The 26,669-nt window shown below is 46.8% G+C and overlaps 1 protein-coding gene across 4 annotated transcripts in view; it reads right to left on the bottom strand.

Moving 5' to 3' along the window:
- Positions 1–487: 487 nt before the first annotated feature.
- Positions 488–26,669, bottom strand: part of lrp8 (low density lipoprotein receptor-related protein 8, apolipoprotein e receptor) — a 270,817-nt gene continuing 244,635 nt past the window's right edge. The window contains exons 11-19 of one of the 4 annotated variants that reach the window (XM_029750464.1): positions 23,953–24,180; positions 20,180–20,298; positions 18,861–19,000; positions 16,022–16,163; positions 10,783–10,935; positions 9,895–10,293; positions 4,736–4,804; positions 2,423–2,613; positions 488–932 (exon numbers count right to left, since the gene is read on the bottom strand). In XM_029750464.1, coding sequence (XP_029606324.1) covers positions 894–932; positions 2,423–2,613; positions 4,736–4,804; positions 9,895–10,293; positions 10,783–10,935; positions 16,022–16,163; positions 18,861–19,000; positions 20,180–20,298; positions 23,953–24,180 — 1,480 coding nt within the window. In that variant the 3' untranslated portion in view covers positions 488–893. Of the gene's footprint in view, positions 2,614–4,735; positions 4,805–9,894; positions 10,294–10,782; positions 10,936–16,021; positions 16,164–18,860; positions 19,001–20,179; positions 20,299–23,952; positions 24,181–26,669 lie in introns of all 4 variants that reach the window. The other 3 variants (XM_029750465.1, XM_029750462.1, XM_029750463.1) reach the window with 3 other exon arrangements.

Raw genomic sequence — 26,669 nt, 5'->3', positions numbered from 1 at the left:
CTACCGAGTCACCCAAAACAATTCTTCCAAAGTCTGACCTACTCCCAGTCCAACAACAGCAGGGCTTGTACAGTTCCTAGTTTCAAAAAAGACCCCCCTCCTCTCTCGTCTCCCGCCCCCAACCCACCCCGTCCCCTGTACACCTGTTCATTATCTAGTTACTTTTGTGTATCTCTGATGCCAGCAGAGCGGATTACCCATAATCCTCCCTCCCCCGAGTTCTGCCCTGCTGCTTCTTCTTGTGGCGCTGCCCTCTGGCACAACAGCCCCTCCCTACAAATCCCCCCCCCCCCAACTTGGCTCTGCCCGCGCGTAGCCTATCCTCAGTGGCACAGGCCTGGTCCGGCTTATCATATTTACACCAGCAAAACACAAACAATAAATACAATTCAAACACAAAATAATAATTAAAACACAGCTGGCCTTTCCTCTGTTCCTGGCAAAGTAGACTACAGCAATGTGCTCAGGGAGGTCCAGCCAGCATCTATTTACATGTGCTCTGATGGGCAATGACGTTTAATCATCATTAAGACAGACAGCAGCGTTCACCACTACAGGTAACTACAGTAACTTACTAAAACTAACGGGGGGCTGAGAGAAGGGCAGAGGACAGCACAGTAGTAGCTAGTAGTAGTGGTAGTAGTAGTAATGTAGTAGTACGTTTTTAGTTAGGAGTAAGAGAGAGAGAGAGAGAGGGAGACGTGTTTTAGTGACACGGGTTGAGGGGTACACGTATAAGTAAAAGATAAACCCCCCCCCCTGTCCATGGGGGGTGTACGGTACGGTACGAGCAGACTCTCTCTCTCTCTCTCTCTTTGTGCCCCTCTCCTCTGCAGTGTGGTCGCCCCGGGATACGGAGGGGGGAGGACATGGACGGGGACATGGCGTGCCCCTCAGGGGAATCCGTCATCCTCCAGACTGAGCGCCACGCGCTGCAGAGAGCAGATAAAACAATGTTACCACACTGTGTGTCTGGGTGTGTGTCTGGGTGTGCGAGTGTGAAAAGGTAAGCTAAAAAGGGAGAGAGAGAGAGACAGAGAGAGGAGTGAGAGGCCAGAAGGCTAAATAGAAGAAAAGGCAGCGGGGGGGGAAAAAAATGGTTACAAAATAGAGCAACAGAGGAAAGAGAAATCTGAGGAGCGACAGAGCAGAAGAGAGAAGAGAAGCTCTCCTTGCAGATCCCACACTCCTCTTCCTCCTCATCCCTCGATCCCCGGCACACTGATTTGGCCGTGATGTGAGGAGAGCTGCATGCGCTTTACAGAGGAGGACGCCTGATCCACCTCAGGACTCTCTGACGTCTCTATTTGACTGACACGCCATTCAGCTAACACACAGTACAGTAAAGGAGAGGAGAAGAGGAGGAGAAGAGGAGAAGAGGAGGAGAAGAGCAGAGGCACAGGTGGAAGCTTCTTCCCCACTACGCACTCTGAAGGGGAACAGGTTTTCAGCATGGCCTCACAGCACAACACCGTAGCACACCAACTGTGTGTGTATGTGTGTGTGTGTGTGTGTGTGTGTGTATAACCTGTCACCTACGCCCATCTGCCGCTGTCTCTACCACGCGGCGCCACCACAGCCACACGTGTCACCATGCCAACTGATCCTAGCGCTAACCCATCCCACCTCTTTGTCTTTGTCTGCTCTGGTTCACGTTCATGTTTACCAGCTCGTCTGTATCTAAGATACCTTACAAATCCACTGCTAGAAAAACACTTCATTACATAGAGAAATACATCATAAAAACGGAATAATCTGGAATAAATGAATATGATTAAAGATTGTCCCATCATCTAAGGTGCAATTTCTGTTCTGGTTTTCGTTCCCCTTGTGCCTAATTTACACTCCAAAGGAACAAAACCAGGGAATGGATTCTCCCTTCACTAAGTCTGAATCTCAAATGGCACCCTATTCCCTATATAGGTCCATAGGGCTCTGATCAAATGCAGTGCACTATGTAGGGAATGGGGTGTCATTTGGGATACACCCTAAGACTTCCGAGGTGAGAAGATAAAGCTCAAAAACACTGTGCTTCCCTAACGCACAACGATAGCACAGTAACACATACTGTCAAAAGTGGTGAATGGAGGGAGTGATAATGTAGTGGTAGACTGGTGATGAAAGGCTCAACGTCAATGTGAGTGTTTTTGACCAAAGGTGGGTTTGGAATGATTGTGTGACTTAAGTGTGTGTGTGTGTATGTGTGTGTGAGGATGTAAGCCTCTCCCTTTCTTCCACAGACCTAAGGAGACTTCCTCGGCCCCACACACCCAAACCCTCTCTCTGCTTCCAAGTCCCACCCACTCTCAACTCATTTGCCGGCGGGGTGCACGGGTGCCCCAGAGTACCAATGGGAGTTGCTGTCTGTGATCCCGCCCCCCAGGGGCAGGGCTATGAATGGCTGGTGGGCGCTGCCACTCACAGCGGGGTAGACGTGACCGATGGACTCTCCCGTACGGCCGATGTGAATCTCGTCGTCGTCGTCCTCCGTGGTCTTACGGTAGACAGGGTTGTCGAAGTTCATACTCTTGGTGTTCTTCCGGCGCCAGTTACGCCAGACCAGGAAGCCGGCGGTGCAGAGCAGGCCGATGACCACTGTGGCAAGGATAGGAACTGCGTGTGTGACACACACACACACAGCGACACACACACACGGCGGGAGCGTTAACACAGCCAGGGGAGGCAGAGCGGAGCTTTAGCATACCCACATATGGTACATGTGCTCTTACACACACAGCGATCAATCTATGCACACGCAGTCTCTCGAAAACACACCTATTCAAATACAAACAAATACACCCTCGAACAGACACATGAATGCGCATTCACACCCAAACCCAACCACAAACACACTTAGCAAGGAGCATTGCACGTGCACAATCACACACGGCTATTCTACACACATATGACCACACACATAGCGTTCCATTTAATCCATGGCTGGGTATAGTGGTATTCCAGGAACAGGGAATAGGGGTTGTAGTGTTTGGAATGGGAATAGGGAAAAAGATTAAGCCATGTCTGGCTGCCGTTCCCAGTCCTAATTTCCTTATCAGGCGGAGCATGGCGCTGTTCCCATGGAAGGCCCAGTCTAATTGGTCTATTGTTGGGGCTGGGGGGCACCGGAGACCCTTCCATGATTGAGCCTGAATTCTATGAAACCCCTTTGTTCTCATGTAAACATTCCTTTGAAAAAAAAAAAAAATCTGCTTGTCGTCTCCAAATAGCTCAGCTCTGAAGCTCTCCGGAAACACTGGGTGAGAATGAACCGTTTCGTTTACCATTTAGAGATAGGAAACGGGGAACGAAGCGAGGGAAGGAAGGAGAGGGTGAGTGACACAGTCGGATGTCTTTAACGGGCTGGGGTTTGGGATATCTCATTTTGAAGAGTCAATTATAGACATAACGTATGCTAGAGCAAGGTCATTTACACACTAAGCTGATCACCAGTCAATTCAGACATAATAGAGGTTTATCCTGGAGTATCCGTACTGGCCATCTTAAGCCAAAGGGCTATATACTGTAGTATGTGATAACATGGGTAATATGTACATCTGACTTAATAGGGGTTAAGCCCTGATGCCCTATGGTCTTCAGGCACAATGTTATTGGGATGAGCTCTTGTTCTAATTTACAGTATATTGTCACGTGGGCTGAACTAACCATTTACAGTAGGCCTACGTTGTCACATGGGCTGAATTAACCATTTACAGTAGGCCTACGTTGTCACGTGGGCTGAATGAACCATTTACAGTAGGCCTACGTTGTCACGTGGGCTGAATTAACCATTTACAGTAGGCCTACGTTGTCACATGGGCTGAATGAACCATTTACAGTAGGCCTACGTTGTCACGTGGGCTGAATGAACCATTTACAGTAGGCCTACGTTGTCACGTGGGCTGAATGAACCATTTACAGTAGGCCTACGTTGTCACGTGGGCTGAATGAACCATTTACAGTAGGCCTACGTTGTCACGTGGGCTGAATGAACCATTTACAGTAGGCCTACGTTGTCACATGGGCTGAATGAACCATTTACAGTAGGCCTACGTTGTCATGTGGGCTGAATGAACCATTTACATTAGGCCTACGTTGTCACGTGGGCTGTTTTTCTAAGCTTATTGGATCAAACCTAAATGGGAAGCACAAATCCAGGAAAATAAGGACACTGTTTTGGGGTGGGAAACTAGGTCAACTTCAATGAAGGATAGATAGATTGTCTCGTATTTCATAACCTACAGTAAATATCATGTGAACACACACACTCACACGTGGTCATGATTTACTCACGCACACGTTCACACCACACATACGCCTTTCCTCTTTCTAAATATCTAATTGAACTGTACTCTATGTAAGTATATGAATATGTATATATGAAAAGTGTCCAAATAGTATTTTCAGGCATTTTTTTGTCTCTTGATGCCTTGACAATATATTGCTTTGAATTGTAATTGTATTGTAATAATATCTTATGTTGTTCTTGTCCATAACTGTTCTGTACTCATGTATTTGATGTTTTCTGGGGACTCCAGGAAGAGTATATCTGCCGCATGTGAAACAGCTAAACAGGTTCCTGATAAAATAAAATAAACACACACACACACACACACACACACACATTTTTCAGTCAGGCAAAGTCATTTGTAGGGGTGACCAAGGCAGACGCGGAGACGGACGGACGAAGCAGGGAGAAGCAGACAAACACCAAACGGTACAGTAGACTTGTACTCACCTACAGGGATCACTATACCCAGGATCGCCACTGTTATGTTGTTACCCAGAAGGTAGTGTTCATTCCCAGCTGAGCGAGAGAGCGAGAGAGCGAGAGAGCGAGAGAGCGAGAGCGAGAGCGAGAGAGAGAAGAATGACAAAAGGGAATATAAAGAGAAAAACAATGTTTAGAAGAACAAGTGATAAGCACAGTAAAACACCTCTCCTTCCTCCTTCTATCCTCTCTAGAGGATAGAAGTCAACTCCTGCCAGCCTGCACAGCGCGATATCAACCCAGAGCATATCGGACTGCTTTTCTCTACCACATCTCCGGATTCCTACCGCAAGCTCTGAACCTTTACTCCGGATCATCGCAGCTACGTAGCTAGCTGCTACCCGAGTGGCTACTCCTGGCTAATGTCTCTGTCCCGAAGCAAGCACCAGTTAGCCTGGAGCTAGGCCCATCTCCCGGCTAGCCGAAGAGATTCATCAAGCAATTCCTGGGCTTCAATTACCTCTTTTGTCAATTGGCCTTGACCCTACTAATGCTAAATTGTCATTATTTTCGCCTCTATGGCCTATTTATTGTCTACCTCCCTACTCTTCTACATTTGCACACACTGTACATTGATTTTTCTATTTTTCTTTTGTGTTATTGACTGTACGTTTGTTTATGTGTAACTCTGTGTTGTTGTTTTTGTCGCACTGCTTTGCTTTACCTTGGCCAGGTCGCAGTTGTAAATGAGAACTTGTTCTCAACTGGCCTACCTGGTTAAATAAAGTTAAAATAAATGAATAAATGAATAAAATAGAGGCAGTGGCCTCCCTTCTTCCCTACCCCTCCCATGTCTTGTCTAATGGTCCCATGTCCCACCGTCTCGTCTCCCCCTCTCCCACATCTCTCCCCCCGTCTCCCCTTCACCTCTAACCCAGGTTTGTGTGGAGCGCAGGCCTTCCCGAGGAAATAAATGCAGCCTCATCTCCCCATTAGGGCTGTTGGGCCATTAGCAACACTCTAATTATCCAGCTATAATGGAGCCTAGCCTGGGAGATTAACAGGGCAGATCATAACGACTACAGCTGCATAATGATAGCCTTCTCACAATCAGATAATGAATGAATCTATCACACAGACACGCATGCGCACACACACGCACACACACACACACACACACACACACACACACACACACACACACACACACACACACACACACACACACACACACACACACACACACACACACAGGTGAGTGAGTCTAATACTCTAAACTGGAGGTATTGTACAGTAGCTTCTGACAAAAGTGAAAGTGGAGGGAAATGTCATGTGGTTCCCAAAGCATGAGTGACGTCCAATAGGCTGTAAGACTCCAAAAGGGGATTAATCAAATCTTATTAAAATGTGTTATGAAAGAACTGGCCCTGAGGCTCTGGAGGGTGGGAACTGTGGAAGGAGGGGACTGAAGGTGCTGAAAAGAGTGAATTTCATTATGGAGTATTATTATCGGGGAGGGATTTTACAGTAGCGCACAGAACATACACTTTTTGACTGTCTCTGAACCTCGACCTGCAGGGTTACTTTCTCTCTCTCTCTCTTGTCTGTGGGTGTGCGTGTGAGCCGTACCAGTGTTTTGTTACTCTACCACTATCCACTGTTTCGCTTTCATCTTTTTAGTTGCAGCGCCTGTGCTTTTTCCGCTCTGCCGTGCACAGCGTAATGCGACGCACGTGTAACAGCTGATGTCGGCAAACCCTCCGATGTGCGTTGTGCACCAACTCGGAATAACACACACACGGCCTGTGGGTTGGGGAAAATCGGGAAAACCGCTCGTCGTGTCCCATTTTCCCCCGTCCATCTCCGCCCCCCTCCCTTCTCCCTACGACTCTTTGCGGTGTAGTAGTTAGGAGCATTTTCCCTTCTTAGAACATTGGAACATGCTTTTTGCTTCTGAATTCTGGTTTGTTAGGGGACCACAGAGAGACTGCTTACTGGAACATCCCCTCCTAACTCTTCCTAAAACTCTCTCCCTCTGTCTCCCTATTCCCTCTTCTTCCTCTATACATCATTTTCTGTCAGCTCACTAAACTCTCCTCTTAACTCCCATCTGTTCTCTCTGTCCTCTACTCTCTAACTCTTCCTCTCACCCTTAGGCTCTCTCTCTCTCTCTCTCTCACTCTCTCTATCCCTTAAACTATACCTTTCCCATCCCTTCTTTCCCCCTCCTCTCTGTACCACATTGCCAAATCACAACCATCTCCTTACTCCCTCTCTCTTCTCTATTCAACTCTCTGCCCACCAGCTGCCCTCCCTCGCTCCCACTATACCGTGTCTGTAGAGTGATCAGCAATGGTTCGACCTGTATAGTCCAGACTCCAGAGCAGGCTCACCACATTCATAATTTAGCCTAGCATGGTTCTGCTGCTTAATTTATATGTACAAACCCAGCGACTCTTGCTGTGCTCCTCCTCAGAAATAACTACTACACACACTGATCAATATTAACACTTCCCAGAGACTGTCGTAACAAACTCTGGCCTGACGGTGGCGCTCTATCACCTGGGTTATATGGGAGAGCACTGGGTGCTTTACCATAGTGGTGGAATACAAGTATACAACACTGTCTGTTCACTGTATATATACACAGTTGAAGTCGGAGGTTTACATACACTTAGGTTGGAGTCATTAAAACTCGTTTTTCAACCACTCCACAAATTTCTTGTTAACAAGCTATAGTTTTGGCAAGTTGGTTAGGACATCTACTTTGTGCAAGACATAAGTAATTTTTCCAACAATTGCTTACAGACAAATTATTTAACTTATAATTCACTGCATCACAATTCCAGTGGGTCAGAAGTTTACATACACTAAGTTGACTGTGCCTTTAAACAGCTTGGGAAATTCCAGAAAATTATGTCATGGCGTTAGAAGCTTCTGATAGGCTAATTGACATAATTTGAGTAAAATGGAGGTGTACCTGTGGATGTATTTCAAGGCCTACATCAAACTCAGTGCCTCTTTGCTTGACATCATGGAAAAATCAAAAGACCTCATGAAAAAAAATGGTAGACCTCCACAAGTCTGGTTGATCCTTGGGAGCAATTTCCAAACGCCTGAAGGTACCACGTTCATCTGTACAAACAATAGTATGCAAGTATAAACACCATGGGACCACGCAGCCGCCGCCCAGGAAGGAGACGCGTTCTGTCTCCTAGAGATAAACTTACTTTGGTGCGAAAAGTGCAAATCAATCCCAGAACAGCAACAAAGGACCTTGTGAAGATGCTGGAGGAAACAGGTACAAAAGTATCTATATCAGTAAAACGAGTCCTATATTGACATAACCTGAAAGGCCGCTCAGCAAGGAAGAAGCCACTGCTCCAAAACCGCCATAAAAAAAGCCAGACTACGGTTTGCAACTGCACATTGAGACAAAGATCGTACTTATTGGAGAAATGTCCTCTGGTCTGATGACCATTGTTATGTTTGGAGGAAAAAGGGGGACGCTTGTAAGCTGAAGAACACCATCCCAACCGTGAAGTACGGGGGTGGCAGCACCATGTTGTGGGGGTGCTTTCCTGCAGGAGGGACTGGTGCACTTCACAAAATAGATGGCATCATGAGGCAGGAAAATGATGTGGATATATTGAAGCAACATATCAAGACATCAGTCAGGAAGTTAAAGCTTGGTTGCAAATGGGTCTTCCAAATGGACAATGACCCCAAGCATACTTCCAAAGTTGTGGCAAAATGGCTTAAGGACAACAAAGTCAAGGTATTGGAGTGGTCATCACAAACCCTGACCTCAATTCTATAGAAAATTTGTGGGCAGAACTGAAAAAGCCTGTGCGAGTAAGGAGGCCTACAAACCTGACTCGGTTACACCAGCTCTGTCAGGAGGAATGGGCCAAAATTCACCCAACTTATTGTGGGAAGCTTGTGGAAGGCTACCTGAAACATTTGACCCAAGTTAAACAATTTAAAGCCAATGCTACCAAAATACTAATTGAGTGTATGTAAACTTCTGACCCACTGGGAATGTGATGAAAGAAATAAAAGCTGAAATAAATCATTCTCTCTACTATTATTCTGACATTTCACATTCTTAAAATAAAGTGGTGATCCTAACTGACCTAAGACAGGGAATTTTTACTAGGATTAAATGTCAGGAATTGTGAAAAACTGAGTTTAAATGCATTTGTCTAAGGTGTATGTAAACTTCTGACTTCAACTTTACACACGTGTGAGTCATCCAGTGTGTGTTGCTGAGTGTGTTTATCTAGCGCAAGCTGAAAGAGCCCGATGAAAGTGGTGTAAGTCGAATCATTGATTTTCTATTTGTCTGTTCAGCACACAGTTTTAACAAAGCTCACCACAGACGAGTTTCCCATTGTTACAACTATAATCACAACTGACTTTGTTGTCTTAAAAAATATTGCCTAGGAAACACAATTTAAGCAATTGAAGTCCCTTTCATTGTCATTTCATTGTCGTTTTCCATATACAGTATGTTGCTCTCAAGCTGTCGTTGCCAATAAAGCTTGATTGAAAGGAGGACAACAAAAGGAAAAGGGAATGAGTCCTAGAGAGAGGGAGAGAGAGACAGACAGAGCGAGAGAAAGAAAAAGAAAGTGATCCCAGGTCTGCAGGACTCAAGATGACAGATGAGGGAAGGGACAATGGGAAGGGACAATGGGAAGGGACAATGGGAAGGGACAACAGGTCTGCAAGCGTAAGTTAGCGCTGACAGTTTTAGGCTAGGTTTCTGCATGAGCACTTCGTGACAACTGCTGGTGTAAAAAGGGCTTTAAAAATCTATGTGATTGATTGATTGACAGGAAAGCCACACCCCTCTGATGAGGAGAGGAGAGGCAGGGTGGACAGACGTGTGTACTGACTGACGCTCTCATACACTGTAGAGAGTGGCCTAGTCTGTCATTACACACTCAAACTGTCTGTCACAGGTAAAGAGAGGAGAGGTGGCGAACAGAGGGAAGAGCGCTCAGGAGGAATATATAATGGGGGAGTAGTTGCTCCGTCGTTGTGACAAAAGCACGTAATTGTTGATACACATCTGTATCTGTTCATACATGTATACACACGCCCTCACACACACACACACACACACACACACACAGAAACACACACAGAAACACACACACACACTTCTGAAAGCCACTTACAGCGGTGGGAGAGGTTAGCGTTCTCTCTCTGAATGTTGTTCGGGGGTAGAGGGGGGCTGTGTGTGGAGGTGGAGCGGGGACCAGGCGTGGAGGTGGCAGGCAACGTGGTGGAGGATGAGGAGGTGGAGGGGGGTGTCCTCCATGAAGCTGTGGTCCTGGGGGGAGGAGGAGGGGGGGACGTTGTAGAAGCTGTGGTCGACTGCGTAGTGCTGGGCGGATGTGTGGTTTTGGCCGTATGTGGTCGCGCAGTTGTGGAGGTGGTGGTAGGAGCAGCTGTGTTTGTACTGGTTGGAGTAGCGGTTGTAGAAGTAGCTGTGGTTGTAGTAGTGGCTGTAATCGGAGCTGGGGTGGAAGTAGCGGTGGTCGTGGTAGGAGCTGCTGTGGTTGTCTTGGGTTTGACTGCAGGGGGGAAGATCACATTAAACAGAGACCCGAGCGTCATCAGGTTGGCACCTCGACTGATAGCACAGACAAGCCTTTCCTCGTAAACAGACACAGACAGCGATGGCTGCACAGTTTACATGAACAGACGTCAACAAAAATGGGTCTGAACTACTCAAAACTGCCTTCTCTGCACTTACAACTCAGAAAATGCTTGTCGAGCACACATTATAGGGAATACATCATTTTGTATTTATTCAGTTCCTCTCTGGTACAGAGAGAGTATCTGCAGTACAGTTAGGCTGCCCGGTGGCCTGTGTATGTGTGTATTCTCTCTCTCTCTCTCTCTCTCTCGACGTAGAGTCTTCAGAGAGGGGGATAGGAAAAGAAACAGTGTTCCCAGAGGAGGACAGTTTGATTGGCAGATGGAATCATCATCTGTTATCATGTGGGAGAAGCTGTAAAGTGGGGGAAGAAAAAGTGTGTGACACGGTTTGAACAGTTTACCTGTGACACAGCGTCTCATGTCGGGCCCTAGCTCCATGTCATCGGGGCAGGCACAGGTGTACTTGGGGGAGTGGTCTGTGATCTGTGGGGCTTTGAGACACAGGTACTCACAGCCCCCGTTAGGTAGACTGCCCATGTTACAGCTGTCTGGAGCTAGGGAGAAGAAACAACAGAGACATATCATACATTATTGTGAAGTGGGTAACAGGTGCGCTCTCTCGCCCGCCATATATAACAATGACTTCAAATAGAATCCCAAGTCAAAGAACACTGGGAGGTGGCAGCAAACATTTTTTTAAATATTAAGCTACGTTACAAAACAACCCCCTTCCCATCCTATAAGGCTGCACACACCTCACTAGGTCTAAAACTGACTTGAGAGAGCGTCTTTGAAACTCTTTGAACTGGGCTTCCAGGGACTTGAGAAACAGCTTTCATGCTCCCTATATTATGCAACTCTGAAGACGAGATGGGAGAGGATGACAATAATAATGGATGGGATGTGTGCTGTTATACAGGAGGATGCTGCAAACCCTGCAGAGAACTTGCAATACTCTGCTCTCACAGAAACTCAACTAGCTTCAAAGTTCAGTTTCACACAGACAAAAAAGAAGCAAAAAAGAAAAGCTGAGGGGGAAATATACTGAACCAAAAAATAAAACGCAACATGCAACAATTCCAACGATTTTATTGAGTTACAGTTCATATAAGGAAATTGGTCAACGCCAAACAGAATGAGTTTTTCCCCCACAAAAGGGCGTTATTACAGACAGTAACACTCCTCAGTTTCATCAGCTGTCCGGGTGGCTGGTCTCAGACGATCCCACAGGTGAAGAAGCCGGATGTGGAGGTCCAAAGATGGCGTGGTTACACATGGTCTGCGGTTGAGAGGCCGGTTGGTCGTACTGCCAAATTCTCTAAAACGACGTTGGAGGTGGCTTATGGTAGAGAAATTAACATGAAATTATCTGGCAACAGTTCTGGTGGACATTCCTGCAGTCTTCATGCCAATTGCACGCTCCCTGAAAACTTCTGTTGCATTTTGTTGTGTGACAAAACTGCACATTTTAGAGTGGCCTTTTATTGTGCCCCAGCACAAGGTGCACCTGTGTAATGATCATGCTGTTTAATCAGATTCTTGATATGCCACACCTGTCAGGTGGATGGATTATCTTTGCAAAGTTTATATCCTAACAGAGATATAAACAAAATTGTGGACAACATTTGAGAGAAATAAGCTTTCTGTGCGTATGGAACATTTCTGGGATCTTTTATTTCAGTTCATGCAACATGGGACCAACACTTTACATGTTGCATTTATATTTTTGTTCAGCATAAAAAGTATTTTCTGAAATGTGTACATTTAAAAATACCTGAGAAAGTAACGTGATCTTTTCACAGGATATGAAAATAGAACCATTTTAAATGAAGTGTAGGTGTATTGAATGATCTTTCATTTTGGGTTATGAAAAGAGAGTGAGAGAGAGTGAGAGTGAGAGTGAGAGTGAGAGTGAGAGTGAGAGAGAGAGAGAGAGAGAGAGAGAGAGAGAGAGAGAGAGTGTGTCAAAGCAAGACAGAGAATAGGGTAGCGAAATCTTCCTGAAACCAATTCTGCAGAGGTAGCACTATGATAAATATTTCACCTTGGAGATACTGTACATGAGAAACTAAATCTGAGTCTCAAATTGCACCCTGTTCCCTATATCGTGCACTACCTTTGACCAATATGTAGTGCCATTTGGGACGCAGGCTAACTCTGCAGCAGGCAGCACAGCAGTAGTTCATTCATATATTTCCTCATTTAGACCCAGTTGTTTTGTTTTCATCTTTAGGACCTGGCATGCTTAATTCTTTGACTTATACTTTATTAGTAGAGCTCTTTATTTAATAATGAGAGACTTTAATTAGCTCCACTCTACTGGCACTGAGACAAGACTGGCATGCTCTGAATGAGAAGGGGAAAACAAAGGATCAAAACACAACGCTCACACACTTGTGCACGCACACACACGCAGGCGTGCACCGCACATGCTTGCACGCACGCACGCACGGGCTCACACACACCACGAAAGGAGGCATACACATTTTCCAGTGTAACATACAAGCAGACAGACATATACAGTTGAAGTCGGAAGTTTACATACACTTAGGTTGGAGTCATTAAAACTCGTTTTTCAACCCCTCCACAAATTTCTTGTTAACACACTATAGTTTTGGCAAGTCGGTTAGGACATCTACTTTTGACACTTGGCCCATTTTTCCTCAGGCAAAAGAACACAGCCAGTTCTGTTCCAGTGCTCTATCCCCAAAAATACTACAACAAAAATACTGTAACTACTACTGCAGGTTGTCCGTGTGTCTGTATGTGTGTATATACACGGAGTATACCTGTCACGTTCGTGTGGAGAGACGGACCAAGGCGCAGCGTGCTCTGAGTTCCACATGTTTAATTAAGTGAAACTTTGAACAAAACAAGTAAAGAAACAATGAACCCTGACTTCAGAGGTGCTACATGTACTAACTCAAAACCAGATCCCACAAAACACAGTAGGGAAATGGCTGCCTAAATACGATCCCCAATCAGAGACAACGATAAACATCTGCCTCTGATTGGGAACCACACCAGGCCAACATAGACATAAACATACTAGATCACTCACCCTAGTCATACCCCGACCTAACCAAAATAGAGAAAAAAAAGGTTCTCTATGGTCAGGGCGTGACAGTACCCCCCCCCCCCCCCCCAAAGGTGCGGACTCCGGACGCAAAATCTGACTCTATAGGGGAGGGTCCGGGTGGGCATCTAGCGTTGGTGGCGGCTCCGGTGCGAAGTACCCACTCCGCTCACGGATCTGCCAGCATCGGTGACGGCTCTGGTGCGGGACTTTGCCCCTGCCCAGACCACGGGTCCGGCCATGGAGCCGGGTAGAACGCCGTACCCGGACTTGGCACCGGCGTCGAGGAAGGCTCAGGCCATGGAGCTGAGTTGGCCACAGTGCCTGGACTGGGCACCGGCGCAGAGGAAGGCTCCGGCCTTGGAGCGGGACTGGACGCCGTGCCTGGACATCGGCGCAGAGGAAGGCTCCTGCCATGGAGCGAGACCGGACGCCGTGCCTGGACTGGGCACCGGTGCAGAGGAAGGCTCTGCACCGGCTCTGCACCCTTGGAGCGGGACTGGACGCCGTGCCTGGAAGCTCCGGACCGTTGACCCCCGCTGGAGGCTCCGGAACGTTGACCGTCGCAGGAGGTTCCGGACTGTGGACCATCGCAGGAGGTTCCGGAATGGGGACCGTCGCCGGAGGTTCCGGAATGGGGACCGTCGCCGGAGGCTCCGGACTGGGGACCGTCGCCGGAGGCTCCGGACTGGGGACCGTCGCCGGAGGCTCCGGACTGGGGACCGTCGCCGGAGGCTCCGGACTGGGGACCGTCGCCGGAGGCTCCGGACTGGGGACCGTCGCCGGAAGCTCCGGACTGGGGACCGTCGCCGGAGGCTCCGGACTGGGGACCGTCGCCGGAAGCTCCGGACTGGGGACCGTCGCCGGAAGCTCCGGACTGGGGACCGTCGCCGGAAGCTCCGGACTGGGGACCGTCGCCGGAGGCTCCGGACTGGGGACCGTCGCCGGAGGCTGTGGACTGGTGACACGCACTTCAGGGCGAGTGCGAGGAGCAGGCACAGGACGTACCAGACTGGGGAGGCGCACTGGAGGCCTGATGTGTGGGGTTGGTACAGATTGCACCGGACTGGTGACACGCTCTTCAGGGCAAGTGCGAGGAGCAGGCACAGGACGTACCGGACTGTGGAGGCATACTGGAGGACTGGTGCGTAGAGCCGGCACAAATTGTCCCGGACAGATGACACACTCCGCACGGCGAGTGCGGGGAGCTGGCACAGAACGTACTGGGCTGTGGAGGCGCACTGGAGACCTGGTGCGTAGAACCGGCACATATTGTACCGGAACGGTGACACACACCTCAGGGCGAGTGCGTGGAGGAGACACAGGACGTAATGAACTGGGGAGGCACACTGGAGGCCAGATGTGTGAAACCGGTGAAGATGACACCGGACTGGTGTCACGCTCCTCTGCACGCCCACGCTGCAGCTCTCTCATCGCCACCACCTCTCTCCGGAATCTTTCATCGAGTTCCTCGTTCGACTCCCTGGTGGTCTCTGGCTCATTCCTCGGCTCCGCCGACCTCCTGTGTGCCCCCCAAAAAAAATACATTTGGGCTGTCTTTTGGGCTGTCTTTGTGGCCGCGAACCCTGGCGTCGTCGCTGTCCTCCCTTCTCTCCTTGCATCTGCTTCCACGGCAGGCTTTCGTGTCTTGCCAAGATTTTCTCCCAAGTCCAGGATATTCTCTCCTCGATCTCCTCGTAAGTCCAGGATGCCATCTCCTCCTGGGCACGCTGCTTGGTCCTGTTGTGGTGGGATCTTCTTTCACGTTCGTGTGGAGAGACGGACCAAGGCGCAGCGTGCTCTGAGTTCCACATATTTTATTAAGTGAAACTTTGAACAAAACAAACAAAGAAACAATGAACCGTGACTTCAGAGGTGCTACATGCACTAACTCAAAACAAGATCCCACAAAACACAGTAGGGAAATGGCTGCCTAAATATGATCCCCAATCAGAGACAACGATAAACAGCTGCCTCTGATTGGGAACCATACCAGGCCAACATAGACATAAACATACTAGATCACCCACCCTAGTCACACCCCGACCTAACCAAAATAGAGAAAAAAAAGGCTCTCTATGGTCAGGGCGTGACAATACCACACATTAGGAGCACCTTCCTAATATTGAGTTGCACCCCCTTTTGCCCTCAGAACAGCCACAATTGAATTAGAATTCCTTACAATTGTGTCAAATTGGCTGGTGTCCTTTGGGTGGTGGATTATTCTTGACACACACGGGAAACTGTTGAGCGTGAAAAAACGCAGCAGCATTGCAGTTCTTGACACATACCGGCGCCCCTGGCACCTACTACCATACCCCGTTCAAAAGGAACCTAAATCTTTTGTCTTGCCCATTCACCCTCTGAATGGCACACGTCCCACAATCCACGTCTCAATTGTCTCAAGGCTTACAAATCCCTCTTAATTGAAGTGGATTTAACAAAGTGACACCAATAAGGGATCATAGCTTTCACCTGGATTCACCTGGTCAGTCTGTGTCATGGAAAGAGCAGGTGTTCCTAATGTTCTGTACGCTCAGTGGACGTACGCGTCTGTCACTCACCTCTGGGTTGCCGTAGTTCGTGGAACACCACTACGTCCAGAGGGTTGTTGAGGTGTTCGGCTAGCGTAGCCACGTCGCGGCCTGTTAGCCTGTTAGCACTGTAGATCGCCTCATCCTCCAGGTCTGTCCAGTACACACGGTCCTGGAAGACAGGGGAGGGTTGGGATAGATAGACTCAGTCCTCAACATACCATAAGCAGTTTTTCTTCTAAGGTACACGGGGGCAGAGGGACAGGAGGCTGTGCAACCGCTGGGACTCATGGAGAGGCTCAAGTCATATCTGCCTGCAGATTAAGGGGGTCCCATTGTTGCCACAGACACATCTAAGTATGACCAGGACGTTGTAAGGCAACTCAATGGCCATTTTTATGATCCAACATCATTCCAAAATGTACAGTAAAAAGTAAGTAGCCTATCACACTGCGTGGTGCTCCCATACGCTGATGAAAGGTCTTTTACAGTAGGTGTAAGGAGACAACAGTCATTGACTTCCATCAGTACATGTAATGACTTTTCCCTATACATACATCGAGTGGGGCTGTACTCCGAAGCAGTCCAAATGGACCCAGACCTGATCCAGCCTTCTATTTTCTACTTTTAATTACTTTCTGTCCTTCTCTCCCTCCCTCCCTCCCTCCCTCCCTTCCTCAGCCCACCTCCTCTCTCTCTCCCTGCTCTCTCTCGCTCTCTCTCTCCCTACTCTCTCTCTCTCTCTCTCCCTGACTCTCTCTCTTTCTCATCTAATGCCTCCTTATCAGCCTCTCCAGTGATACCATAGCAGCAGGAGCGGAGGATGAGGTGATGGTTCCACGGTTGCTACGGCAACCTCGGATTCATCTGCAACCACGAGCAGACATGAAACGAGAGAGAGGGAGAGAGAGACAGAAGAGGAGAGAGAGTTTGTGAGAGAGTGAGAAAGAGAGAGAGAGCGCGATAGAAACAGAGGGAGAGGGATACGAGGTAGAGAGAGAGAGAGAGAGAGAGAGAGAGAGAGAGAGAGAGAGAGAGAGAGAGAGAGAGAGAGAGAGAGAGAGAGAGAGAGAGAGAGAGAAAGATCGACATTGAGAGATGTGGAGTAAAGGGGCTAACTTACTCTGGCATGTGCTCAGGCTTAGTCCCACGGTCTCAATTACAGTGAGTTGCAGAAATAGGTTTGTTTACAAAGCCTTGTGTTTCTAAAGGTCAGCTGACAGCAGGAGGTCTGGTGCAGGTGGTTCCTGGGTGCATTATCTAACCTCCCTGGATTATCAATGGAGGATTATTTTATCCTCCATCTCTCCTTGTTTTTCTTTCTCTCCTTCTCAATCCCTCTCTCTCTCTCTCTCTCTCTCTCTCTCTCTCTCGCTTTCGCTCTCACTCTCTCTCAGGGATGATTCAATTCAGATAACCTTTTTAAAACATCACAGGAGTGCCCAAATGACATAGGACAAATATCCTCAGGATGATAAACCTTCCTCCCCTCTTCTTCTCTCCCTCTTTTTGTTTTAAAACGTCACAGGGCAAAGTTGCTGCATTGCAGCCACGTACAGGTACAACTCTGGGCTTAACAGTGAGATCAAGGTGACTTTCATGTCTGAAGGCTTTTTCCCCGAGCCACTACCTTGCCACGAGACAACCACATCCCAGGCCTTTAACACTGATCTAAGATCAGTCATCTCCCAGCCCTTAACACTACCGGCCCTGACACTACCGCACTTAACACTGGTTCTGGATCAGCTCAGTTCTACTCACACCTTTCCTCACATTACATCATATTATGCCTTATGGGAAAGGTCCAACAAGCTGTACGGAAGGGCCGATATCCACTGGGCAGGGTGTCAGCTACTGTAGATGAAAGTTCAGTAAAAGCCTGGAGAGTTATTTCAGGTAAGCTGTCTAGAACAGGAGTACACTCACTCACCCACAATGGCAGATTAGAAAGGGCACTGCACTCATCTGTCAGTCCCTCGCATTCTCTCCATCCCAAACGTGCACAAACCTGTCAGTCCCTCACTCTACTCTGATTGTCAGTCTGTCTTCTCTGCCCTCTCAGTCCGTCACAGCCCATCTACACAGTCAGCTCCCATCTCAGACCCTCTCCACCCCATCCTATCCAGCTCAGACAACAGTAAAACAAAGATGGGGGAGGAAAAACATTTTCCTGTTTACAACACCCGGCCACAGGCCTCGGGGAGGAGAGTCGAGGTGGTGTGAAGAGTCCTTCCCTGTCGGCGGACAAGGCTGTGATGTATGACCCCTCTACCCCTCCATCATTCTAGGGCCCTGCAGTACTGAGGACCAGAGGCTTTTGAACCGCTGGAACAGTAGAGGATTTTTAATTTGTTTTGTTTTTCCTGGGTGCCGGCTACTGCAGAACACAGCGCTGGAGGATATGAATCTAGAGTGGTCTGTGTGTTCTAACCGCTGCTGCCACAAAGAGACTGGGATAGTGGTCTCTCTAACACACACACACGCACGCACGCACACACACACACACACACACACTCTGGTCATGATGGATTTCCCTCTGAAAGAAGAGTGTCCCCCTCTGTGTGCACCCTCCACCAGTACCACATTATCAGTGATCTACTGGTAGCCCTTAGAGCAGCCAGCCCTCTGTAATCTCATCCAATCCCCCGACTCTCCAATCTCCATTATTACTCCTTATTTCCACCGTTTAGCTCTTATTGGCCATCTCCCTCCTCACTACCTGTTCATTACCACCTCCATCGATCCTGTACGCCACTCATCTGGCTCATACAGTAGCAGGGATCTTCCTGTGACGATGAGAGAGCAGCTGTTGAAAGAGACTACCGCTCGTATGTCACAGCCCCCCCCCCCACACCGCCCCCCTCCGTACCTCGAAGACAGTGAGTGCGAAAGGGTGCCCCAGGTGGTTCTGGGAGCTCAGCAGCACTTTGCGGTTGTCACCGTTTAGGTCAATGCTGGAGAGCAGGTGCAGCTTAGAGTCCACCCAGTAGAGACGCCTGTTAGATAGGTCTGAGAGAGGTTTGGGGGGGGGGGGGGGAGACAGGGAGTGAGAGAGAGAGACAGAGAAAAAAAAGAAAACGAGTGGGAGGTCAGGTTAATGTACTGTACAACACTCCTTCGGAAGTTAACGAGAAAAGGTCTAGACGGAGAGCTTGATGGAGTTCTGGTCCAATAGAATATCAATCATCTTTGACAGCAAAGCCCTCCAGTTAGTGAAGGCCCTCCAACAGTGATCAGAAGGTTGCTGGTTCAATCCCCAGGTGGGGAATACTGCCAAAATGCCCCTGAGCCTGGCACTTACCTTACCGAATGCTAATATCAATCTATTACAACTGATTGTGTGTAGGTGTGTAGTAGGCAAGTTGCTATGGAATCAAATAAGCAGGTCACCAAAGTCAATGTGTATGTAATAACACAGCTGTACGGGGGTGAATCAGGTAACAGTGGTGCTCAGTTAATTCACAACCTCACCTCTCTCCACTCACACAATAAAGCATTCTTATCGACTCTGTCTGCCTGCTGGCTGTGAAATAGATTACAAAGGGAAAATAATCCCTTTTTTTCCCTTCAAAGAAACCAAATTAGCCAGCCAGAGCAATTCTCTCTTTTTACTCTCGCTCCTCTAACCCTCAACATCATTTGTTTTCATACAGATGTAGCCCAGACTAGCGACACTTCAATTCCACCTCTCTCTCTCGCTCTCTCCCTGCTCTCTGCTCCGTCATTTTACGTCTCGTCATTAGTGGTGAGCAGGGAGAGGAGAGGAGTAAAAATTGGCACAGGCCCGCTGAGGGATGGAAGGGAGGACGATTGGGGTATTGATGGCAAAGCTTTGGCCACTTCTTTCACAGCCTGTTGAATGAACAAACTACACACTGATTGATGACAGAGACACGCTGACTGAGTGACTCATAACTATGTGTCAAATGAGAGAGAGAGAGAGAGAGAGAGAGAGAGAGAGAGAGAGAGAGAGAGAGAGAGAGAGATAGAGAGAGGGGGGGACTTCTTTTGTGAACAATTCCTTATTCATCACGATTCTTCATCTTATTTCAACTTTTGCTCTTCATCTTTTTTTCTATTATCGCTACTCACCTCCCTCTCCTTGTCTTCACTTCCCTCCCATTTTTCTGTGTATCAGTTCCCCTCATGTAGCTCTCCCTCCCTCCCTCCCCGCGGCGCTAGTCTTACCCAGAGTGATGCCGTTGGGCCATTCAATCCTCTCTGACACTAGTACCTGGCGGTCCACTCCGTTCATGCCAGCCTTCTCTATCTTAGCCTGGGTCCCCCAGTCGGACCAGTACATAAACCTAGGGGGAGGAGAGAGACAGGAGTTAGAGAGCACAATGGCAGTAACAAGAATCATACAGGAGGATAGCTTTGCAGAGAGAGGAGAGAGAAAGAGAGAGAGAGAGACAGAGAGCGAGAGAGAGACACTTCACATCCCATCTCCATCACTGAGACAGAGTCAAACTGTGTGCATATTACCCAGGCGGCACCTCTCTCTTCGTGTTGTACTTCCATGATAGAAATGGTGATACACAGACCAGAGGGGACAGTCACGGTTGTCACGGTGACCGTATTACCGCCTCACCAGCAGTCGCAAGTCATGACCGCAGTCAAATTCAACAGGACCGTTTTACTCCCGTTAACTAGGCTTCTCCAAAACTGTGCTCTGATGCCAGATTAAATTGAGAATAGTGTGATGAGTGACAACAAGATCACTTGTGAATAATGCCCAGCATGTGCAGTCTAAGGCAAGAAACAGCGCATGGCTTTTTTTTGGGGCGATTTTTTTTTCATGTAGCCAAGCCCATAGGGCTATATATTTTGATATGGTTTGTATAACAACTAAAGTGGCCAAATAACTCCAAACGTAGCTTATAGGCCTAGGACCCCTGGAACACGGTTGGAGAGCATATAGCCTACAGAGGCTAGTGAAACATGTGTTCTTATAAGCCCAAACACTGTGAAATCGTGAGTGAAAACAGTTCCGACGGGCCACTATTTAAAATAGGATCCCAGCTTTCTCATGCTGCTATATTTATTGCTTAGTTCTTCAAATTAACCACATTAATCGCTTTACAACTGGTGGAGCCTACCTGACATAGGCAGCGCGTGAGTTCCAAGTCTGGCAAAGCTAATTTTCACCATAAAAATGCACCTTTATAATAAAGCATTCCATGCATCATCGCATTTGCAGACTTAACAGTGCCTTCGGAAAGTATTCAGACCCCTTGACTTTTTCCACATTTTGTTACGATACAGCCTTACTCTAAAATGGATGAAATAAAAATTGTTCCTCATCAATCCACACACAATACCCCATAATGACAAAGTGAAAACAGGTTTTTAGAAATACCTTATTTACATAAGTATTCAGAGCCTTTGCTATGAGACTCGAAATTGAGCTCAGGTGCATCCTGTGTCCATTGATCATCCTTGAGATGTTTCTACAACTTGATTAGAGTTCACCTGTGGTAAATTAAATTGATTGGACATGATTTGGAAAGGCACACACCTGTCTATATAAGGTCCCACAGTTGACAGTGCATGTCAGAGCAAAAACCAAGCCATGAGGTTGAAGGAATTGTCCGTAAAGCTACGAGACAGGATTGTGTCGAGGCACAGATCTGGGGAAGGGTACCAAAACATTTCTGCAGTATTCAAGGTCCCCAAGAACACAGTGGCCCCCATCATTCTTAAATGATAGAGATGGCCTCATGGCCAAACTGAGCAATCAGGGAAGAAGGGCCTGGAAGGGTCACTCTGACAGAGCTCCAGAGTTCCTCTGTGGAGATGGGAGAACCTTCCAGAATGAATCCACTCCTCAGTAAAAGGCACATGACAGCCCGCTCTGGATTTGACAAAAGGCACCTAAAGACTCTCAGACCATGAGAAACAAGATTTTCTGGTCTGATGAAACCAAGATTGAACTCTTTGGCCTGAATGCCAAGTGTCACGTCTGGAGGAAAGCTGTGGGGATGTTTCAGCGGTAGGGACTGGGAGACTTGTCAGGATCAAGGGAAAGATGGACAGAGCAAAGTACAGTGAGATCCTCTGAAAAGACCTGAAAATAGCTGTGCAGCAACGCTCCTAATCCAACCTGACAGAGCTTGAGAGGATCTGAAGAGAAGAATGAGAGAAACTCCCCAAATACAGGTGTGCCAAGCTTGTAGCGTCATACCCAAGAAGACTCGAGGCTGTAATCGCTGCCAAAGGTGCTTCAACAAAGTACTGAGTAAAGGGTCTGAATACTTATGTAAATGTAATATTAAAGTAATCTTTTCTATACATTTGCAAAAAAATCTAAAAACACCTTTTTGCTTTGTCAACCTCTCCCTGAACATGATCAAGACAAAGGAGATGATTGTGGACTACAGGAACAAGAGGACCAAGCATGCCCCCATTCTCATCGACAGGGCTGCAGTGGAGCAGGTTGAGAGCTTCAAGTTCCTTGGTGTCCACATCACCAACAAACTAACATGGTCCAAGCACACCAAGACAGTCATGAAGAGGGCACGACAAAACCTATTCCCCCTCAGGAGACTGAAAAGATTTGGCATGGGTCCTCAGATCCTCAAAAGGTTATACAGCTGCACCATCGAGAGCATCCTGACTGGTTGCCACCCTAGTCATAGACTGTTCTCTCTGCTACCACACGGCAACGGAGTGCCAAGTCGTGGTCCAAAAGGCTTCAAAACAGCTTCTACCCCCAAGCCATAAGACTCCTGAACATCTAGTCAAATGGCTACCCAGACTATTTGCATTGCCTACTATTTACATATAGCCCAACATTTGTATCACAACTAAAGTTGCATAAATAATTCTAAATTAAGCGCTCAACATAAAATAACTACATGTGCGCACTCCCTCGGGAAATCGTTTGGGGGAAAAAATCCTTTCTATTTCATTCAGCTGTGTTCAATTGTATTCTTTTTACTATAAAATAATGCAAAATAATGCCACAGGTATTATAAGCCAAAGCCAGCGAGATCAGGGCCTAACATAAGGACAACTCAGAATATGTTATTCTGTTCTTCTGGAACAGGCTACATTTTCTTCATATCATGATTCTTTAGACATGCCTAAAATAAATTATGGATTTATTGTGATGACTAAGCCTATATATTAAGTGGATTTATTAGACTTTTTAAATGTAGATGATCCAAAAGTCTGCATCATTGGCTTTTACGCTATGTGTCGAAGCCATGAGATGCTTAACGTGTTTATGTTAATTAATGGTCAATTGCCGTGAGACCGGGCAGTTATTTGCATGACAATCACTGGCTGATAAAGTTTTATGACCGCCACAGCCCTAGGGACAGTTAGCAAACATTCTCTTCTCTCTCTGTAGTAGGGAACCAAACCTGGACTGGGCTCATTTGCATGTGTTACATGCTTGTCTTGCTCAGTAATGTTGTGGAAAGAAGGCCTAAGGGGATAGAGTCGTCAGGCAGAGCCAGGGAGATCGGAGATGAGAGGAGCTTAAGTGGTGAGAGAGCTGTGACGCTGCAGACTGAGATGCTAGCTTGCAGCTACTGATGCCTACACCTACATCTGACAGAAAGAGAGGGAGGGTGAGAGAGAGGGAGGGAGATGAAGGGATAGAGGGAATGGGAGAGTGGGAGAGGGAAACGGAGGGGAGGGGAGAGGAGAGGGAGGAAGGGAGGAAGGCAGGAAGGGAGAGAGGTCGCAAATAAGGCGATAAGCTGAGAGGAAAGAGCAGGTGGACACCTGTTCCAGTCTTCTGACCAGATGGGCAACACATAATGAAAAAAAATATAAAGCCTCATGGACAGTCAACCTGTCTTACTCTCTCACCCAATCGGTCTCGCTCACTCTCTTTCAACTTTGTTTTTCTCCCCGCCTCCCTCATTTCCTCCATCACCCACCTACTCCCAACAATACATACAGCTCTACCCCACCTTCACCCCTAATTCTCTCCCATACCCCCCTCTTACCCCTGTCGGGGGTCCACAGCGATAGCACGCGGTTCGCTCAGCTCCGTGGCAATCAGGATCCTCCTCTTCTTGCCGTCTCCTGTGGCGACAGAGATGGTCTTGTCTCCGGAGTCGGTCCAGTAGATGTTCTTGTGAACCCAGTCTACTGCCAAGCCCTCTGGAGAGGTTAGAGCTGTCTCGATCAGAGTCACCTGCTCCGACAAATCACTGGCCTTGTTGATGTATGCACTGGGGAGACAGAGAAGAAGAGGTTTTCATGACGTTACTATAACACGTACTTATAAAGACACATGGATAGTATATTAAGACATTTAGAAAGAGGGAGAGAACACACACAATTAACTAATAATATCAAACCACTCTGTAATACAAAACAATATAACTGATACATTACATTGAACAAAACCAAACGTCTGATACAAGAGCTTAACTGAGTAAAAAAGCTAAGGTATCCATCTGATAGGCTGTTGTCAACATGGGGGAGGGACTGCCACATGCGACTCCCAAATGTTGTAACATTGCGAAGGGCTCTGTATAGCTCCGCATTGACATGATTGGTTTACGGGTAGGTGGGGGCGGTACATCCTGTATAAACACAAACTCACTTCCTTGACAACAGCTCTGCACTGCTCCGTGAAGCGCAAGAAGTATGAATGCCCTGACTTCTGCTGAGGCCATATCGCCGTAAATGCTGCATGGCCAATGCTGACGCACAATGCACTTCTCTCTCCAGAATGCGCTCTCTCCCGCCAATTTGTGCACATTCATTGTTTCATAACTTCATTCTGTGAATTGTTTGCGTTTGATTGTTAGTGTATATCTATTCCCCATTACATATATCACCAGTAGTACATTTGCAGTTAATTCCTATAATTTCTAATCCACGATGTTTGTTACTTTGGTTACGGTAATTATTTTAATGCATTCAATATTATTATTCCAGTCTTCCAGTTTTCATTGTCTGACTGGACAAATTGTTTGCAGAGTATGTTCAAATCAAATCAAATTTTATTGGTCACATACACATGGTTAGCAGATGTTAATGCAAGTGTAGCGAAATGCTTGCGCTTCTAGTTCCAACAGTGCAGTAATATCTAACAAGTAATCTAACAATTCCCCAACAACTACCTAATACACACAAATCTAAAGGGATGAATGAGAATATGTACATATAAGTATATGGATGATCGATGGCGGTGCGGCATAGGCAAGGTGCAGTAGATGGTATAAAATACAGAATATACATGTGATATGAGTAATGTAAGATATGTAAACAATATTAAAGTGGCATTATTTAAAGTGGCATTGTTTAAAGTGACTAGTGATCCATTTATTAAAGTGTCCAGTGATTGGGTCTCAATTAGAGGTCGACCGATTAATCGGAATGGCCAATTAATTAGGGCTGATTTCAAGTTTTCATAACAATTGGTCATCGGAATTTTTGGACGCCGATTATGGCCGATTACAATGCAATCCACAAGGACACTGCGTGGCTGGCTGACCACCTGTTACGCGAGTGCAGCAAGGAGCCAAGGAAAGTTGCTAGCGAGCATGAAACTTATCTTATAAAAAACAATCAATCTTAACATAATCACTAGTTAACTACACATGGTTGATAATATTACTAGTTTAACTAGCTTGTCCTGCGTAGCATATAATCAATGCGGTGCCTGTTAATTTATCATCGAATCACAGTCTACTTCGCCAAATGGGTGATGATTTAACAAAAGCGCATTCGCGTCAGTGTATTTGCAGCAGTTTGGGCCACCTGGCTTGTTGCGAACTGTTACCATTTCTTCCTAACAAAGACCGTAATTAATTTGCTAGAATTTGACATAATTATGGCATAACATTGAAGGTTGTGCAATGTAACAGCAATATTTAGACTTAGGGATGCCACCCGTTAGATAAAATACGGAACGGTTCCGTATTTCACTGAAAGAATAAACATTTTGTTTTCGAAATGATAGTTTCTGGATTTGACCATATTGATGACCTAAGGCTCGTATTTCTGTGTTTATTATATTATAATTAAGTATATGATTTTATATGTGATAGAGCACTCTGACTGAGCGGTGGTAGGCAGCAGCAGGCTCATAAGCATTCATTCAAACAGCACTTTCCTGCGTTTGGCAGCAGCTCTTCGCAATGCTTGAAGCACAGCGCTGTTTATGACTTCAAGCCTATCAACTCCCGAGATTAGGATGGCAATACTATAGTGCCTATAAGAAACATCCAATAGTCAAAGGTATATGAAATACAAATGGTATAGAGAGAAATAGTCCTATAATTCCTATAATAACTACAACCTAAAACTTCTTAACTGGGAATATTGAAGACTCATGTTAAAAGGAACCACCAGCTTTAATATGTTCCCATGTTCTGAGCAAGGAACTGGAACGTTAGCTTTTTTACATGGCACATATTGCACTTTTACTTTCTTCTCCAACATTGTGTTTTTGCATTATTTAAACCAAATTGAACATGTTTCATTATTTATTTGAGACTAAATTTATATTAAGTTAAAATAAAAGTGTTCAATCAGTATTGTTGTAATTGTCATTATTACAAATATATATATAAAAATCGTCCGGCGAAAAATCGACCTCTAGTCTCAAAACAGTATGTACATGTGATTTGAGTAACGTAAGATATGTAGACATTATTAGGGTGTCAATGTTGAGGAAGGAACGCGCACACATAGAAGTAGGCCCATA

The sequence above is a fragment of the Salmo trutta genome, chromosome 4 (genome assembly GCF_901001165.1).
Source record: "Salmo trutta chromosome 4, fSalTru1.1, whole genome shotgun sequence".
In the NCBI taxonomy this organism is placed as follows: domain Eukaryota; kingdom Metazoa; phylum Chordata; class Actinopteri; order Salmoniformes; family Salmonidae; genus Salmo; species Salmo trutta.
The sequence above is the reverse complement of the archived record's forward strand: the minus strand, read 5'-3'. Positions and strand labels throughout refer to the sequence as shown.